General features: G+C 35.4%; 2 protein-coding genes across 7 annotated transcripts in view; both read right to left on the reverse strand.

Annotated features, from left to right (window-relative positions):
• Positions 1–9996, reverse strand: part of LOC111780936 (mitogen-activated protein kinase-binding protein 1) — an 18758-nt gene extending 8762 nt beyond the window's left edge. The window contains exons 1-17 of one of the 2 annotated variants that reach the window (XM_023661303.1): positions 9854–9996; positions 9548–9766; positions 8931–9039; positions 8503–8847; positions 8361–8416; positions 7586–7832; positions 7456–7511; positions 7096–7333; positions 6763–6926; positions 6498–6640; positions 6324–6425; positions 5589–5727; positions 5315–5401; positions 5088–5249; positions 2745–3107; positions 1026–1201; positions 817–935 (exon numbers count right to left, since the gene is read on the reverse strand). In XM_023661303.1, the coding sequence (XP_023517071.1) occupies positions 817–935; positions 1026–1201; positions 2745–3107; positions 5088–5249; positions 5315–5401; positions 5589–5727; positions 6324–6425; positions 6498–6640; positions 6763–6926; positions 7096–7333; positions 7456–7511; positions 7586–7832; positions 8361–8416; positions 8503–8847; positions 8931–9039; positions 9548–9766; positions 9854–9898 (2770 nt within the window). In that variant the 5' untranslated portion in view covers positions 9899–9996. Of the gene's footprint in view, positions 1–811; positions 936–1025; positions 1202–2744; positions 3108–5087; positions 5250–5314; positions 5402–5588; positions 5728–6323; positions 6426–6497; positions 6641–6762; positions 6927–7095; positions 7334–7455; positions 7512–7585; positions 7833–8360; positions 8417–8502; positions 8848–8930; positions 9040–9547; positions 9767–9853 lie in introns of both variants that reach the window. The other variant, XM_023661304.1, reaches the window with a different exon arrangement.
• Positions 9997–11144: 1148 nt separating this feature from the next.
• LOC111781072 (protein DEFECTIVE IN EXINE FORMATION 1-like) lies at positions 11145–16515 on the reverse strand. 5 transcript variants are annotated; one of them, XM_023661483.1, is made up of 14 exons: positions 16179–16515; positions 15870–15980; positions 15638–15720; positions 15308–15425; positions 15146–15222; positions 14876–14959; positions 14181–14722; positions 14007–14077; positions 13508–13764; positions 12735–12916; positions 12250–12533; positions 12058–12175; positions 11806–11988; positions 11145–11723 (listed from the first exon to the last, which is right to left on the reverse strand). In XM_023661483.1, the coding sequence occupies exons 1-14, from the start codon at positions 16313–16315 to the stop codon at positions 11406–11408; spliced, it is 2565 nt and encodes an 854-aa protein (XP_023517251.1). In that variant the 5' UTR covers positions 16316–16515; the 3' UTR covers positions 11145–11405. The 5 variants fall into 5 exon arrangements, with proteins under 5 accessions (XP_023517251.1, XP_023517248.1, XP_023517249.1 ...); XM_023661480.1 differs by having other exon boundaries at positions 14876–14953; positions 15062–15222; XM_023661481.1 differs by lacking the exon at positions 14876–14959 and having other exon boundaries at positions 15062–15222.
• Positions 16516–16619: the final 104 nt, after the last annotated feature.

Below are 16619 nucleotides of genomic sequence, written 5' to 3' on the forward strand. Positions count from 1 at the left end.
CATGTTAGATTGAATGGCACGATGACCTATATGGGTCACGACCTCATGTATTTATAGATGTGTATAATGAAGATTACATTCCAAATCTATAATTTGATAACAAACCATGAAATCATAGATTTGGTAACAAACCCTTCAAATCATAGATTTGGTAACAACTAGTAAATCTTAGATTAGCTTAGTATATACAGTTATGATCTATTTTAGGTTTAACAATACCAAGATGGGGAACTTCATGGCAGCTAGGGATTTATATATGGATGATTTCAGTAGTTACAGATAAGATATTCCATCTTAGAAACTAAATAGGAGAATAGATAATATTCCTTAAATTACTTAACAATTAATCTTTTTTTAACTCTTAAGTAAACTTAATCCTACTTAATCCATAACAAAACATCATGCTCCACATGCTTAATTGTATACTTCCACATGCTTAAGCTACACATTAAAGGCAACAAAAACATCTACATTAAAAGAAAATATCTTATTTTCCAAAAAAGTAGACCGAGGACGTCTACATATAAACCATCCCACACCATCCAATATTAGCGTATTTTTCTATTTTCAAGAAACACAATTGCCTTTACTTGTAATATCATATGTGAATCTCTTGCATGGAAAATCTGACCCGTGTAGAAAAACAACCACCTTAAGTAATTAAAAGTAACAAGTATGACATGCAAAACAAGGTTATAAAGCAGTTTTCCTAATTGTAGAAGCTGCAAGTATCATTTAAGTCTATTCACGAGTTAATGAATTCTCAAAATAGCCTTACACTAATCAAGATTAAACAAAAAAGGGATATGACCTTACATGTGTTAGTTGAAGACACTGATTTTCTGTCCAGTACATTCTGCATTTCTGGGGAACTCGGTAGATCTAGACATACATTATAAATGGAGAGCCAGCGGTTTTCCATAGCAGGGTGGCCACTGGAAGCATACATGCCACAGTCAGCATGGACAATGGCAAACAGATTTATTTAAAAGAGAAGTTTTCGAAGAGAGTACTGAACCAATTACCTAAAAGTTTCTTGAGGCACAAGCGAACCACTAGTATTGCAATTGTCAGAAGAGTTCGCGGATAAGCTGCTGGTGCTTGAGTTAACAGATCCAAGGACGTGTTCAGAACAATTTTGAAATTCTGAAGGTAGAGATGGATTTTCTTGGTCATCAACAACCAAAGAGCAGCAAGTTTTCTGTTCAATTCACAGAAACATAAGAATTGGACTGAGGATGAAAATAAGTCAGATTATGTATTTATGCGGGGAGCCAAGAAACCACACACCCTTGCTAAACTCAAACTAATGTTACAATGGACATGCAACCATGCAGAAATCAAATTTGATCATAGATGGGTGAGACGATGATCCTGAATCATTAAAGAATAATTCCTGTTTGCTATACCTATGAGTTGTATATGACTTCATAACAGAAACTCATTCATGAAAATAGAACTCCGGTAATATGATATTACTACTTCTGAAAGGTTGTACCCATAATTAAGTACTAAAGTATATTATGAACAACGGTTGGATAGTATGTACATGTCCAATGTATGAAGTATATATGTGAATCAAGAAGCATTCATAATATTAGACATTACATCAGTGTTCATTCAATACATAAATATATTCCACATCTTTAAGAAATATAAATAGATAATATTGTACACAATGACGTTCGCATCCTGGTGCTGAAGCAAATGTGCCAGTGATGGAAGTGACTCTGGACAGAATAACAGCCCGGTGCCTTAAATTATTCCATACCCCCACCCATTAGTTTAACTCCTAAAATATACTCACATGAGACCACAACTGTGAAAAAAGTTCGACCACAAAAATCTATCATTGACAAGGGTGAACCAAAAAGACAGGCATTCCTCAGTGATCGCATTGAAGATCTCGTGGATCTAGGATCTAAAATTCTAGCCCATAGATGATTTCTCTGGGAAAATTTTGCAACCTTAAGAGCCAACAGGACCCACAAAGTCTGAATATGCCTTCAACACCTCCAATAACTCTCATATGACTCCCTAAACCTAATGAAACCATAAACTCCCAACAAGCCGGCACTCAAAATTATCTGCTAGAAAAAATTAATAGAAAGAGAGTGGGATCAATGCACAACTTTTATATCTGGCAAGGAACAACAATTCCACAAAATAACTTCTTCCTACATTAACTCTAATAGGATTTGTTTCCTTGCAAAAATTTGAAAAATAAATTAAAATCAAAACACATACCAATAGATGAAAACTTGCATTCCTCTCTCTCTAAAATGTGTGTATTTTATACTTGCTACCTTCTGCATGTTCATTTGAATATTTGTGTTTGTGCTTGCTAGATTTTGCATTACAATAATAGGCATATAAAATTTTCCCAAAAACAGAAAAATCTGGAAAACCATAGGGAAAACTTTTTTATAAAAAAAATTCAAACACATACAATCCAGCATGATAGTTACTAACTGTCCTAAGATAACAAGTGGAATATAAACCAACAAATACCAATTAAAAATGGCAGAATGTTACTTTACAGGTATTGATGTAAACCATCAAATGCCAATAAATTCTTAGGAACTCGAGCAACAGAATATATTCAGGAAAACATGGCTCTCTCTCACCTGAATACTGAACACCAATATATTCCATAAAATTCCTGATTTTCTTATTTAAAATATTATGGCTCCTACTTTATTATGTCATCTGACATCTAACAAAGACTCTAAAACTCCACATACCTGCAAAGGCGTGGACACAAGATTTACTTGGGCACTTTCAGAGTTTGTTACTTTATCTTGTGCCCATCTAGGAAGTCTTGAAATGCTAAATCTAAATGTTGCCCCCGGAGCAGCTCCTCCCTGATGAAGCCCCTGAAAACCATCTTGCTTGGAATCTTCCGGCCGATAACCATTACCAGAACTGGTTGTATGTAGCTTTTCTTCATACCCATCCTTCTCATACAACATGATTTGACTAAAAGGCATAGGCTGAGTCATGCTTCCGGGAAACAATGGACCAGAGCCTTCATTCATTTTCTGGCGCATCCTTGAAGATAAAAGTGCAGGAAGTCTCCATACAAAAATGCAACCATCCCCTCCTATCTGTGTGAATAACCGGAGTTAGGAAAGTATAATCAACATTACAGCACTAAAAATTATTTAAATGAATATATTGCAAGTTCGATTACTATGTATAAGAGAGGTTTAACTTGCATATAAAGGAAAAAGATCATACTATAAACTGCTCAAATATGATAGAAGTTCCAATTTCACGATGCATATGATTTTTCTAAATTGAACATCTTTCCAAGGATAAATTTGAGACATCCAAGAAGAACATGGAGGAAGCAACTGGAGTTCTGTCTACGTTGCTCCTTATCTGCAGTCAAACCTTTTTCAGACCCAAGACTAGGATATAGGAAGTAACCTTGAAATAAATGTTAGGCATCCAGTTAAATGAATTTAGTATAATTAGTATAACATAGAAATTGAATTTTCAAAAAAAATTCTGCTGTCAATGCTGAGGCCCCATTGTCGTCCTATGGTTCTCAGTATGAAGGCGAAATATGTCATTGTCAATAAATATTAATAGAAGTTTAAGTTTCTTTATTTACAGAGATGTCAAAATCAACTGTCCGGGTTCCTCATCACAACTAGTCAACAGAAACTTGAGGAGAATATGTACATGCATGCTAGTTGAAAGTAGGATTTTAGAAATGAAAATTCTTTCAACCATGAAACATGTAAACAAGATAGCTCAATGAATACATTATTCTATACAATACTTGGTATTGTATCTGTTTAGCATTGAACATTAAAAAGATTTTATTATGGCTGTAGAATTTTGAATTATGTTCGTCTTTAATCCCAGCTATTAACGCCAATTGAAAGAAAATTGATGAGGCAATGCATTAAATAAAATTTAGACGAAGTGACACGAATGATAATTTGTTGGATGGATTGTATATTATGATGAGGGAGGAGCAAATACTAACAATAACACTTCAGTCCTAATTTTAACCCCTGCCCTAACTGCCTCATTGTCTTTTCTCATTCATTTGTAATCCATTCAACGAGTGGTCAGATATCATCTCATCAAAATTTTATCTAATGGAGAGTCATATCAATATTGTGCCAACCGCAGTTAATGACAAGGACTAAAGATACATAGTTTAAAGCATAGGGATGAAACTGAAACATCTTGACCTTTAAGCACTAGATAGAAACAAGGAATGAAATTTGAAATTCATCCAAAGCTTTTTAGCATGATTCCATAATTTAATGTATGAACCTTAACTTAAAGGACTTCAGGATGAAAGTGTTGACAACAAAATGACAAATATTAAATTCTGTTCCATTCTTTTTGCAAGATTAGAAGATGGACTTCTTTCCCCTTGGATTTTTTATTTTATTTTATTTTATTTCTTTTTTTTAATTTTGGTATTTTTATCATTTGCCAATTAATCCTTAATCATGCTCTCATCCAGTTAGCATGGGGGTTCTTCTAGTATCTCAATTTACATTTTTTATTCTTTCCCGTATTATTTAAAGGTTTAGTAGAGCAAAAGGACATGTTAGTAATTTTAGTTCTCGTGAGAGAATGAATCCTTATTCTTCATGCTCCACTCACCACCTTAATCCCTCCCATTTTTTCAAAAGAAAAAATGCTTCACCTCTTCTGCCACCCTTACCCATCCAACAGCTCTATTTCCCCTCCTCAACTTCCATTCGCATAGAAATAAAGAAATTTACGAAATATTATGACCTTAGCAACATTTCTACGATGTTTTGTATTCAATGTGAATCTGAAATTTCAGCAGTATCTATATGGAATGGGGAAAAAGCCTTTTCCACTCCCACTCAAACATAAGTATCAGCTAACTCCAAAGATGATATCCTTTGGAAATTTTGGTAATAATACCTACTCATCCCTGCCTATGGTTAAAATCACAACTAAAATAAGAGAACTTCAAAGGTTTTAACAGAAAAGGTAGTCAGAGTCAAATGTTAAATCAAAAGCACGTATAATATAGGCTTTCTAGAATCAGTGGTATTAAAGCCAAAAAGAAAATAGAAACTTACAGAAATAATGCGTTTACAGTCCGGTGTGAAAATAACACCAGTAATAACTTCACCGTGCCCCATTCCCTGTACAACCATATCCCCAGTAACGAAATCATGCACACATATAGACTTATTCGAATAGGAGCAAACAAGGTAGCTGCAACTTGGATCCATTGCGACCTGTACACGATTTAAAGTTCAGCAGAACACCAAGACAAATATATGATGAACATCAATTAACTCACTTTTATTGGTTCCCCGAAATCTTTCTCTTGCCTGAAAGATCTTATCAGCTTCCCAGAAGCAATATCAAATGTATTGATCTTCTTATCCTACACATTGGATAACTAACAGAGTTATTCCAGTCTCTAGAAATGGTATTGATGACTATGTGAAATTCTTGCTGCACATTAATTATTCTAATCAACGGATAATGTGAGCATCAAGCTCCAATCAGCCATTATATGAAGCGATTGAACTGAATCATTTTCAACTACCAATGCAATGTAATATGCATACCTGCCCAACTGTAACAACAACATCTGTTTTAGGATCTATAGCCATATCGTAGACAGTACCCTGAGATGCCATTTGGTGATGGCTGCGGGAAATCTTATGACCACTATCTATTGTGGTGAAATCACGGAAAATCAAAGACCTGCGTGTAAGAGTCAGTTAAGGATGGCTGATGAATGCAGTTTAGTTTTGAACTCGTTGATCTTCCATCATGGAGAAGATATAAGAAAAGTTTTCTTAAAGAATAAACCATTAAACACTAAACATTCTAGAGAATGGTATATGGCCACAGCCTACAGGATATAGCATAAAGACTCTTTGCAAGAACTTTTGTTAGTTGTTTCACTTCGTGAACCCTCCAAGAACCCATTTAAAACAGTCTCGTTCATTGGCTCAAGTCAAGTTGAATAAAGACACAATCTAGGATTGAAATTCTCCAAGACTGATGCAAAATATCTGTATTCAGTATCAAAGGCTATAAATACTAAGGCTTAATATTTAACTTATAGAGGCAGTCATCCAACCAAAAATTCATCAACTAAGCAGTGATAGGATTGTTATTAGGGGGCAGCCCTTAGTTAGGGAATCGGTTAGATTAGTGATTGTAAAATTAGCGTAGGGCTCTAAACTTTCATCCCCATTCTTCGAAATCTTTTCTTCATTTTGATATCAATTTGGCAAGATCAATCATCCAATAATAAGTCATGCACCTACAAAGTAAAGCTTTTACGTTTATACCTGTCAGCACTGCAGCTTATAATTTTGTGTCCATTGCAACTGATCTTTACCGAAGTTACAGCTGCTGAATGATCAACAATACTATCGGAGAGATCAAAATTCCTGACATGAAAAAAAAAAGTAGCATCAAGAGCCCAGATCAAAAGGTAGGAATATCAATAAAAGAAATTGTACCTTTCAACATTATAAAGATGGATAATCCGATCCCGACTCGATGAAGCCAGGTAGTAATGACTTTGCATAACTTCTTTAGATACATCATCATTTCTACTCAACGAGCTAAAGCTTAATGATAGGACCTCTGCATCATGAGCACCCTACAAGAATGAAAAATAATTCTTATTTAATTAATCAAGAACAAGATCGCCTGCCATCTAATTAGTACATCATGGGGTTCTTTCATGAAAGAAATCAATTAATCACAGTTCCAATGGCTCGCCTGAAGACATGTATAATCAGAAGTAAGCAGGTTAAATATGTGAATGTTCCCATCACAATCACCAGCGGCAAGGTATTTTCCATCTGAACTTGCTGCCAGAGAACGAAAGTCTCGAGAGTTCAAACCAGCCTCCACAGTTTCACGATCAAATATCCCAGCACTTTCTGTTACCAATAACCCAATAAGAGAATTAATTTCTGACAAGCGAGCATTGTGTAAGCATTTGGAAATTCACAAAATAAAAACATCGAGTATACAATCGTGGTTTAATAAATTTTGAATTTTCTTTTATATATTTGTTAAGTGCATTGGAGGGTTAAAAATTGAATCTACCTAAGCGTGTAGTGGTCTCTTGTCGTACTTGATTGTCCATTGCATCTTCTGAATCAGGTTCCAAAGCTAGATCCCACAACCTAATAGTACCATCTGCTGAGCATGTTGCAAAAGACATTCCTCCTGAACAACCTCTAGCAGCACAAGCAAGAGAGGGATCGTGCATGTTCTCACAACAAAGAACCTTGATATCCCATATGCAAGCAGAATGTGAAACTAGCACACAAGACCTGGTCACCTGAGGAAATGTAAAAAAAAAAAAAAATATGAAGGAAGAAAAAAGCTCCAACTGTACTCTGAAACCATACAATACAATTGACGACCATAGTTTCAAGTCATAACGTAATAATTAACAAGCACCTGCTTCACGTCGTGGATATCCCATATGTTAAGATTGTGATCTCCATAAATAACCACTGCAAAGCAGAATCGTCAATATTCAAACAAAAGTGGCATTCCATTATTTAGAAGTCATTGCTTAAATGCTTACCAAGCTTTTCTGAGGTTGAAAAAAAACATGCAACCGCATCAGGAAGAACAGGTAAGCTTCGAAGATCATTTCCATCATCTTTCATGAGATGAACCATATTGCTTTCCCCGTCGAATTGCTTGGATCTTGAATAGGTGAAACTTCCTCCATATTGGAGACTCTCAGCATCATAAAGTCGTACTATTCCATTGCTGCAGGCACAAGCAACTAACTTGCTAGATGCAGATACAGCGAAACATTTATCGACCTGATGAATATCACACTTCAAAAGAGTTAGAAAGCCATTCAGATGTGAGTTCAAACATGCATCCACAAGACATTTTTTCCTTCAGACGTTAACCTCAAGCTTGTATTTATCACATACATTTAGTTCAGAGATGCAAGCGCAATTTTTGTGCAGGCGTCTACGTAATACACTAATTTATTGCCATGGTATATAGCCATAAAATTCCCATTGTCACAAAATAATCATCACAAGTTTTTTTTGACTAATCAGTGAGAAACAATTGACTCCCAAATGTTTGACAAAGGAAATTAACAAAGGTAGGTTCTAATAAAAACGGTGAGCTACTACTTTATGGGACCAAAACCATGCATGTCATTGGGGGATCCTTAATCCTCCTCTAGCAACTGAGAACATTACCCCCCGAACGTAAGTTCACTCCTTTAATTTTGAAAGAAAACTGTAACCCCTCAAAAGTAATCTCACCCTTTCAATTTTGAAGATAAATAGCTAGCTGAAATCTTTAAGATAAGATGCAGAAGTCCCATGTACCTTTAAACTTACGGACTTCGTAACTGAAAATCCTGAGTTCACGAGGCAAAGGACACCTATAGATGAAATAATAGAACTAGAATGAAACCATGATCAGAAACTTAAGTCTACGGATATATATGTGATGGGGAGCAAAACCAACCTGATTCAGTCAATGCATACATGGGAAAGACTTCACCTGAGCTTCCGTCGGTCGACAAGCCAGAGGTGATAGAAACAAATGAGCTTCCTTGATGGGCACCAAGATTAACAGGTTTTCCATGCAAAGACAATGAACTTGTCCCTAAATTAAACTGGGTCTTAGGGGATGTAATTGTCCAGAACTTCAAGTGCTTCTTCCCAGCGGTTAAAATGGATTTTGAATCTGACGAGAAGGATACAGATGAGATGGCCGTACAAGATGAGCTTGCTTTGAGCTTTGTTAGCAACATTGAGGTCCGCCAGTCCCAAATATATATATATCCCCCAACAGACACAAGATATTTCCCTGGAATAAATAAAGAATAATGAATTACTTAGGATGGAAAAAGGGAAAATAAACGAGGCGAAGCAAAAAACAATTATAGTTACCATCAGGTGAAAAGGCAAGACAAGCAACACCATAGAGATGACCTTTCAGTTCTGATAGAAAGGCCATGCCAGCTAAGTCCCACACAAATACTGCGGGTTGAGGCCCTGACTGCAAAACCAAATAGATCATGGGGTGAAAACAATATAATATGCGAGTCTCTGACCTTACACCATAGCAACAGCAGAATAGAGAACCCATGATCTCAGGCTTTTGATCATTTTTATGAATATATATGGATTATCTTGAATCCGTATCTTCGTAGATAAATCTCTTAATCTAAACTTCCTCGTCGTCATTTGATGCTGACGCTAACTGCTTAAGCACTAAATATATAAAGTGAATCGGTGACAAAAACACCAAATGCCGAGGGTGCACATCAACTACATCGAGCAAAATCATAAACAGCTATCGTATATAGATACATTGAATTCTAAAAACAGGAAAAACGATTTGGGTAAGCAGAACTAATCAGTCGAATAAATTAATACACCATGCAATTTGTCTGTACAAACCTAAATATACTATATCTCACATCAACATTGTCTCAACAATCATGTCGAGTTCAGCTCGTAAAACTACAAAATCAAACGGTCAAAAAGGAAAAAGAAAAATTCACCTCTCCAGCAGCCACAAAGCGGCCATCCAGAGACATTGCAACACAGCTCAGAGGTTTGCACAACCGATGAGGCACCACGAGGTGCGACTGCGTACCAGAGTGAACATTATGAACCACCACAACGCATCCGGCCAAATAGACGCAGTTTGCAGAATTGACATTGGAAGCCAATCCATTGTTGTTCTTTGTTGTGGTACCGATAATTTCCTCCAATACAAGCTGCCAGAAACATCAAAAGGAAACAAAGATGAATGGTGATAGTGAAGGATTGAAACTAATGGCGTTTTACATAGAACAGATTGTTACCTTCGAAGATGAATCAGCTTTCTTGAGCTTGCGATTTGGTTTCATATCAAAAAGAAGAGAAGAAGAGTTGCTTAGCTGCGAACGATCTGCTTCGAAAATGGGATAGAGAGTAACGTTTATGAAGAATGAAATTTGGGCAAAGATTCCGGACTGCTAATGGATGGATGGACGAACGGCGGGAAATTTTGACAAATTAAAAAATAATATTATAAAAATAATACACGATAATTTGGAATATACGTGGACTAGTGGGTCCCATTTCACAATAGAGTTTTTTCCTTTTATGGAAAAAACAACTTTTTATGGGATATTTAAATGTTTGAATCTCCAACGTATTCTGAGAATTTAAATTTCTTCATTTATTTTCATTTTTTAAAATTCAACCTCATTTCTTTTATTAGTTTTTTTTTTTTTATATTCATAATTTTTTTTTTAAGAAATATTTATTTCGTATTATTTTTTATCCAACTATTTAATTTTTCGAATTTATTTCAATCTTTAATTCTTTTTTTTTTTGTGGTTTTTTTAAATATGTTTTTTTTCTCGATTATTTATGTTTATTATTGTTTTATTTTTTTCAATTAGTATTGTTTTGGGTTTTTTGTTTTCTTTTTTAATGATAAAAAAATATTTTTATCTACCAATCATTTTCAAATGATTTATAAATGGGTTGGATATTTCCATCACCTATACATCTTTTTTTTTTTAAATATATGTGATACTAAATATTTACAATTAAAAGTTTATATAATTTAATCAAATTTATTTATTGGAGGAATAATTATTTACACTTATTACAAAATAAATTCAAAACCCTAAATTTTAAGAAAATTAAATCTAAACTTAATTAATTAAATTTATTTTAATAATTTAACTTCACAATAATAAAAATAAAAGTGTTATTTTTTTTTAAACACCCAGTTTTCAAATTTTAAATTACTATTTCAAATATCAATAGTTTAATTTTTAGATTCCTAAGGTTGTTAACTAAAACCGAAATTAAGATATGTAGTTTAGTCTCTATTTTTTTTTTAATTACTAATTTAAATTTATTTTGCTGAAATTTCATATATATATATATATTGATATACTGACTTCAACGTGTATCATATATAAGTAATTAGTAGTCAACAAAATTTTATTAGTAGTCAACAAAATTTTATTTTTAGTTTAAGAATGATGGTCGGTGACTAAAATGAAACATACCTTAAATTATATATAAATACTACTTTATTCCTTCGATCTTGAAAACGACACAATGTTGTGACATTTTCCATTTGTCTACCTTCTAGATAGAAGTTCATAAGAAACTTCATTACTCCATCATCAAAAATTTCAATTGGACTCGGGTTCTGTCTACCTTCTAGATAGAAGTTCATAAGAAACTTCATTACTCCATCATCAAAAATTTGAATTGGACTCGGGTTCAACGAGTCGATAGATTAGATCAACAATGAACTCTAAACATATGTATTACAAAAATTTTGGCATCGTCCAGCTCTCGGATCATATGCCATGTTACTATGGCTCCGCATTTCATGTGGGGCTATGATCATAGGTTAGTGTTCCGTGAAAATGATGGCAATGGCATGGGCTCTTGCGGACGAAGGATCATGAGGACACCAAACATTGCAAGCATTGGGAGGACAAGAAGCCACTTCAGGAACTTGTAATAATACACATGGAATGTGAGGGAGAACTCATCTGAAAAATAGAGTCCATTCTTGTCAACCATCTCCACCAAAACAGTGGCTGTGGTCCTTGCACTCACTGTCGGCAGTTTAATCCGATGCTTGCCTGGTTCTTTGAACATCTGGTTCTGTTTTATCCTCCTCTCTCCCTGGTAATTGCCAGGAACCATCAAGGTTGTCTGCAAGTAAGTTGTAACACAATGTTCATATCAACATCTACTAATCTACGAAACAAAACCATGGAGGTTCGGAGTGATTTACGGTAACGTTATATGGTGCTTGAGTCCCAGATGGGTTTCTGTAACGGTCTACAATCTCGATCTCCATCCAGAAGTTCTTGCCTTCCTCGTCACGGTATGTTCTTGACGAATGCGAAACGAAAATGCCTTCACGGTTGTGCCGGACTGCAACATTGTTTCTTCCTTGATTAGCTGATCTCCATGTCTAAATCAAAAGATGCAATATTCAGTCTATGAAGACTTGAGCAAAGCAAGGTTGAGATCATCATAATACCTTGAGTGGATGATGAGGAGAAGGGGTTGAAAAGCAGAAAACATTTCCATTCATGGTTGTGACAATAAGATCAAGATCGTCTCCACCATCAACATTATCAGCAAGAACCATACTATATCTGCAATGAAAGAAAGCATAGAGAGTGAACATTTAGATGTTTACGATGCCAAATGATTATAGAGAACATCTTACGAAGTCTCGCCGATGTCGATAACATCGGCACACGATGTAGGTCCATCAATGAGATATAGATACCCATCAAATGATGATGTGACTAAAGTGAGTCCCTTCTTTTTGTCATCACGTTTGTTCAGATCAACGAGAAGAATTTGATTCGTTACTCTTCCATGGGTTCGATATGGGTATGGACGAACAAATGACCCGTCCTTGCCACTTAGAACATATATATTTCCTGATACCGTTGGCACCACCACATCAGTGTCACCGTCCCCATCGACATCGCCAATGGATGGACCCTAAGAACATAATTTTACGCATCAAAACTATGATAAATGTTATTCTACAAAAGAACATATCAGATACTTCATAGCAAACAGAGATCTCTAGGATGAATGTGTAATTTAAGTTCAGTCATGCATGAATGTGGCACCATCAGCTTGACATGGACAACCTTACATGCAGAGAGTAACGAACAAGAAACCAAAGGTGGTTCTCACCTGTGGTATGAGGCTTTTTAGATTCTTTTCCCAAATTTCTTGACCTTGAGCAGTCCAGGCAGCAACATTTCCATGTGAATCCGTAGCCACAAGTTCAATTTTTCCATCATCATTGATATCAGCTGCAACAACTGCTCCCGTAATATCAGCCATTTGAAGAGGAAAGTTTTCTCTCACCTTGCCTGCACACAATAAAAATCAAGATTCAAATTTCAGGAAACTAGGAAGAACGATTACACGCAAAAGAATTTCAATGTCAAGAATGAGTGAACAAATTTAATCATTGAAAACTAAGAGAGAAGAAATCAGCAAAATCAGGGGCCCATAACAAAAAGAATGAACCGAACCATTAGTATAGTATTTCAGAGGTAAGTGCTATCTCCTAAACAGAAGGAAGAAGAAGAAGATTGAGGAGTAATAACAAAGAGCACACGGCTCAAAGAAAGAATGCTTGCACAAGATCTCAAATCAAGTAACTATTCCCCATTTATCGGGCAAAAAAGTGTAAAAAGATAATTCAAAGTTGAGAAGAAACAGCCATAAGCTACTTTAGAATAAACCTATGCAATATTTTGAGGATAAGATATTCATTTACATCTTTTCCAATTTGCAAGAGTATAAGATCCCAAAAAAGGAAAATTTAATTAAAAAAAATCAATATATTGCCCAATTTTATATGCAATAGAAGCATATTAAGAGCAGACACAAAAAGAACAAGAAAGTCAGCATTCAGAATCAGAGAACAAGAAAATCAGTATTCAGAATCAGATTACCATGATGATCCAAGATGTAGAACAAGCCAAAAGAAGTTCCAACAAGAATGTCCAAATTCCCATCACCATCCAAATCAACGACAGTAGGGGAGGAATATATATAAGCAAGAAATTTTGCAGAATCTATGCTCAAGTCTAGTTCAGTTATCCACTTCACTTGCTTCGAATCCAGATTGAAAACAACAATGGCACCAGCTACATATTTCCCAATATCAATATCGCCCAATTCTTTCATGTGCTCTGGGTTGTCATAGTACCTATTATCAAAGAAGGTCATCAATTTCCTAGACACACAATACCAAAATAACAATTGATGCTTCAAGAAATTAGAATCGATGCCCCAAGAACACTGCAAAAAGTGCATGTATGTACATTTGAATATACACCATCCTGAAACTAATTTCGAATAAAACATAAAAGAGTTGATTTGGTTTCCCTCATTTACTTAATCATTACGATTAAAAACCAAAGACAAGAGACAGCATCACAGGGGACTCACTCATGATCAAAAAAGTATGAAACAGCTACAATCATTTCAGACACTCCATCATTATCAATGTCAGCTATGACCTGGTGAAAATTAACGAACCATTTAAAGACAATACAATGAGTCATATAAATAGTAGGGAATGGCACAGATGTTCATTTGAAGTATGAAAGTTAAACAACTTACAGGAGTGCACAACAAATGTGCGTCAATATCCACATACTCCTCTACTTTTTCATGCTTAACTTCAGTCCACTCCTCATCTCCCCACGTGGATCCATTGTTATAATCATCATCTTCTTGATTGTAATCATCAGCCAGCTCATCATTTTCACGGAATATCTCAAATGATGAATCAGCCTCTGCTTCCAAAGCTTCTTCACTTTCAACGGTGGCAACATGAGCATCTCCACTACCGTCTGCCTTGGACCTAGAACCATCTTCTTGAGATTGTTTGGAGTCACCATCTTTCAGAAGTCGTCTACTGATCCCAGTTCCTTTCTTACCATCATGTATTCCGGTACGATTCGTAGAAGTATTGTTGGCCATGCTTGTAGGTAGGACAATATCTGGTACAACATTGCTGTCGTTTACCTTACTATTATTCACCAAATCTGAATCATTCAGCATTTGTGTTGATTTGGTAGCTGATGTTTTTAGTTCAATCGCACTTTGATTCATCGTGGGCCCGGTTGAATGGCTTAACTCTGGAATGCTTTTATTTGTTTCTAAAGGGACGACAAATGGACTGTGATATCAGTTGCCTCATCTCATGTGGTTCATAATATTATTTTCAGCCATAAAATCAACATCCACAAAGGTGAACAATAATTTTTAGGAAAAGACGCAAATTAATCATCTGAGGGATAAGATGCACTTACGAGCCATTGATTTTGTCTTATTTGCTTCCATGACAAGTTGTTCATCATGAACATCTGGATGAAACCGGTCCACTGGAACTGAATTTAGATTATTATTTTCAGCCATAAAATCAACATCCACAAAGGTGAACAATAATTTTCAGGAAAAGACGCAAATTAATCATCTGAGGGATAAGATGCACTTACGAGCCATTGATTTTGTCTTATTTGCTTCCATGACAAGTTGTTCATCATGAACATCTGGATGAAACCGGTCCACTGGAACTGCATTTAGATTCACATACCAATTCTTGCGCACACGGCGACGTGGTATCTTTAACTTGTCTGGCATCATATATCCTGACACCCTAACAAGAATCGACATTTTTTAGGGAAAACAAAAATAAATACTTTACAGTGGAAACATAAACAAAAAGAAGCAAAGATAAGCACCTGAAAAAGAGTACTTCTCCATTGTATGTCCCCAAAGCTATCTCCCTCATACCATCTTTGTCAATATCATATAGAAGAGGACTAGCGTGCACAGTCGATTGATGGAAAGCAGGCCAGCCTAATCGAACATGCATAGTTTTGAATCTTTTGACCAATGAGTTGCTTTATCAAATACAATGCACAACTAATGCTCTCCAAAGCTTTCCATGTTAATGCAATATTTTTCACAACTCGGCCTTTTTCATTTTAAAACATAGATCACTGTTTAAGCTACAGTATAAAGCATATGAAGATATCATCAATAAGAGATCCTTCAAGAACAAATTTTACCTGGCATTTTATCTCCATCAGATCCTTCAAGAACTTCAAGGTAGTGAACAAAAGATGGAACCACTATCTCAAGTTTCCCATCACTGTAAAACAGATAAACTAAAAACTAAAGCTTAAGTAAAGAGGTTGCGCCCCAAATGTAAAGAGTGACAGCATTAAAACTCCCAGAAATCCTTAACACATTGGCTAAGCTTCACGTCATAAGGAATGTATAATGAGAGGCTTACTATACCTGTTAACATCAGCGATCAAGGGCGTGGCATATATGCTAGAACTCACTTCCGTTTGCCATCTTAGCTCCAAATTCTTTGGACATTGTGTATTCAACAAAGCATCCTCGTCTCTAACCAAAGATCGAACGTTTTTTTTAAAAAAAATATGTCAAAATTTGAAATCAAACGAATCATTTCTCGTAAAAATCTCAATTGCGATTTAACCTTACAAATCCATGACAAAACAGACAAAACAAACAAAACAACTAGACTAACTGCAGGTTCCTCAAGACGAAAATGAAAAGATGAAACAGCAGAACACAACTTACATCTCAGGATATCCAAGGACATCATCGGAGGCTTCTCGCTCCCGAAGTTTGTTTTCCTTGGCGTCTTCACCGTGAATGCATTTCGACCGAGCAAAGAGAATTAAACAAATCAAAAGAAAAATCACGGAGAATTTCATGTGTCCGCCCTCACCTAAGGAACGACAGAAAGAATCGAAAATTCAAAGTCGACGCAAGAACAATGCAAATTCAGAGGATGTGCAGATGGGAGGATCTGCGTAACTGCAGTGGCGCCTTTGCTCTGCCGGTCTGACATGAAAAGATTGTAGACATTATATTAATATGGTTCTCGTTAACTGAAATTAAGATTTTTATTCTCGGAAATTAACCTTCTTAGGATATAAATTAGTAATTAAAATTTAAAATTCCAGTTTTAGAGTTTCAATAGACATAAAATTTTAATTTATATCATTAATTTTTTTA

Source organism: Cucurbita pepo, chromosome LG19 (genome assembly GCF_002806865.2).
Source record: "Cucurbita pepo subsp. pepo cultivar mu-cu-16 chromosome LG19, ASM280686v2, whole genome shotgun sequence".
In the NCBI taxonomy this organism is placed as follows: domain Eukaryota; kingdom Viridiplantae; phylum Streptophyta; class Magnoliopsida; order Cucurbitales; family Cucurbitaceae; genus Cucurbita; species Cucurbita pepo.

Coding starts and splice junctions, on each gene's coding strand:
- LOC111781072 (XM_023661480.1), bottom strand. CDS start 16,315: ATGAAATTCTCCGTGATTTTTCTTTTGATTTGTTTAATTCTCTTTGCT. Junction 14,723..14,875: donor TAAGACAAAATCAATGGCTC/GTAAGTGCATCT, acceptor TCGTCCCTTTAG/AAACAAATAAAAGCATTCCA. Junction 11,989..12,057: donor CTCCTCATCATCCACTCAAG/GTATTATGATGA, acceptor CTTTTGATTTAG/ACATGGAGATCAGCTAATCA.